Source organism: Cavia porcellus, unplaced genomic scaffold (assembly GCF_034190915.1).
Source record: "Cavia porcellus strain 051 isolate PalLab524CR breed Dunkin Hartley unplaced genomic scaffold, mCavPor4.1 scaffold_17, whole genome shotgun sequence".
Lineage (NCBI taxonomy): Eukaryota > Metazoa > Chordata > Mammalia > Rodentia > Caviidae > Cavia > Cavia porcellus.
Window position 1 is genome coordinate 52068080 of NW_026947500.1, and position 1872 is coordinate 52069951.

The window sequence follows — 1872 nt, forward strand, 5'->3', positions numbered from 1 at the left end:
TTGTTTATTATAGCAGCTCTGGCCACTTTCTCATTGTACAGGTTCACCCGTATGGCCACAATTTCTTTGTATGTCTTCTAATTGAGAGGTGCTGTCTTTTTTCATCACTGAATCAGGGTCAGAATTTTCACTTGCTCTCATGTTGTGGTGGAAAAAATGAGTCTGTTAACTCTAGGAAGACTCTCTGTGTTTCTTCTAGACTGTGAGAATACTGGCCTAAAGATGGCATATGTAAAAGCTCTGAAGGTCCAACCTCTGAAGGATAAAATACAGTGAACCAGAGCAACCTAGCAAATCTCCAGTAGCAACACTCATAAATATAAATGAGACCACCTTGGACTTTCAGCTCAGCTGCCCTTGGAGAACCTATGTACATCATGAGTAAGCCCAGACTCAAACAGCAAAGAAAGTTCCCTGGCCATGGAAGATTGATGAATAAGAAACCATTGTATTAAGCCAATAAATTTTGGGTTAGTTTGTGGCACGGCAATAGATAACTGAATAACTACACAGATTATTCAATACATTAATTAAAATTATGTGCTAAGTAAAGCCTTAGACCTCGCCACAGCTTTCTCGAGAGCCTTGTTAACCTCTTTATTCCTTAAACTGTAGACAATCGGATTCAACATGGGAACTATGATTGTATAGAACACAGAGGCCATTTGGTCATTGTCCATGGAATGTGTAGAGCTGGGCTGCAGGTACATGAAGATGACGGTCCCATAGAACATGGTCACTGCAGTGAGGTGAGAGGCACAGGTGGAGAAGGCTTTCTTTCGTCCTTCTGCAGAGTGCATCCTCAGAATGGCAATCAGTATGAAGAGGTAGGAGATCAAGATCACTACCAAGGCAAAGGAGACATTGAATGCTGCTAAGATAAACAACACAACTTCATTCACATAGATGGCAGAGCAGGACAGGGCCAAGATTGGGGGAATATCACAGAAAAAGTGATGGACTACATTAGATTGGCAGAAGGAGCAGGAGAAGGTGAGCCCCGTGTGGGTGGTGGATTCTACAAAGCCCCAGGTGTAGCAGCCAAGCACCATGTGGGTGCACACGCTCTTGGTCATGGTAGTGCTGTACTGTAAGGGCTTGCAGACTGCGACATAGCGGTCATAGGCCATGGCAGCAAGCAGGAAGCAGTCAACACTGGCGAAAGCCACAAAGAAGAACATCTGAGCAGCACAGCCACCATAGGAGATACTTAGATCCCCCGTTAGAAGTCCAGCCATTACCTTGGGTGTCACGGCTGAAGAGTAAATGCAGTCCACCAGGGAGAGATTGCTGAGGAAAAAGTACATGGGAGTGTGCAGATGGAAATCCAGCAGGATCAACGCAACCATGCCCAGGTTCCCAAGGAGAGTGATGAGATAGATGAGGGTGAACATTACAAAAAGGGGGATTTGCAGCTCTGGGATGCTGGTCAGTCCCAGGAGTTTAAAACCATTCACCTCAGTACTGTTCTCCATGAGCGCCATATGGAAACTGTGTTTCACCTATACAAATAGAGTGAAATGGACAAGTGATACTCATACAAAATGACCCACAGCACACTCTCAGATGGCAATCAGACCTCCATCTGTAGAAGTTTGTATGTTAACTGTTAGTTCCCAGTCCCCCTCAGATATTCCAAAGGACCACTGAGTTTTCAACTATTGCATATTTTCATTTGGGTTGAAAGTTTGTGATTCCTCTGTACATTAAATATTCAGAGCCAGACAACACCTACATTAGCTAAGCACCTGGCATGGAGTAGACTGAAACAAATAAATATTATCCCTTTTAATCTTCCCAGCCATGCTGTCAGATAAGTGACTAGATTAATGTTGCATCCTCGCTTTTGTAGATGTGAAATACTGTGAAATC

General features: G+C 43.9%; 1 protein-coding gene across 1 annotated transcript; it reads right to left on the bottom strand.

Annotated features, from left to right (window-relative positions):
• Nucleotides 1-536: 536 nt before the first annotated feature.
• On the bottom strand, nucleotides 537-1484 carry LOC100718286 (olfactory receptor 5B2-like). Its single transcript, XM_003464209.1, has one exon. The coding sequence runs from the start codon at nucleotides 1482-1484 to the stop codon at nucleotides 537-539; it is 948 nt and encodes a 315-aa protein (XP_003464257.1).
• Nucleotides 1485-1872: the final 388 nt, after the last annotated feature.

Coding starts and splice junctions, on each gene's coding strand:
- LOC100718286 (XM_003464209.1), bottom strand. CDS start 1,484: ATGGCGCTCATGGAGAACAGTACTGAGGTGAATGGTTTTAAACTCCTG.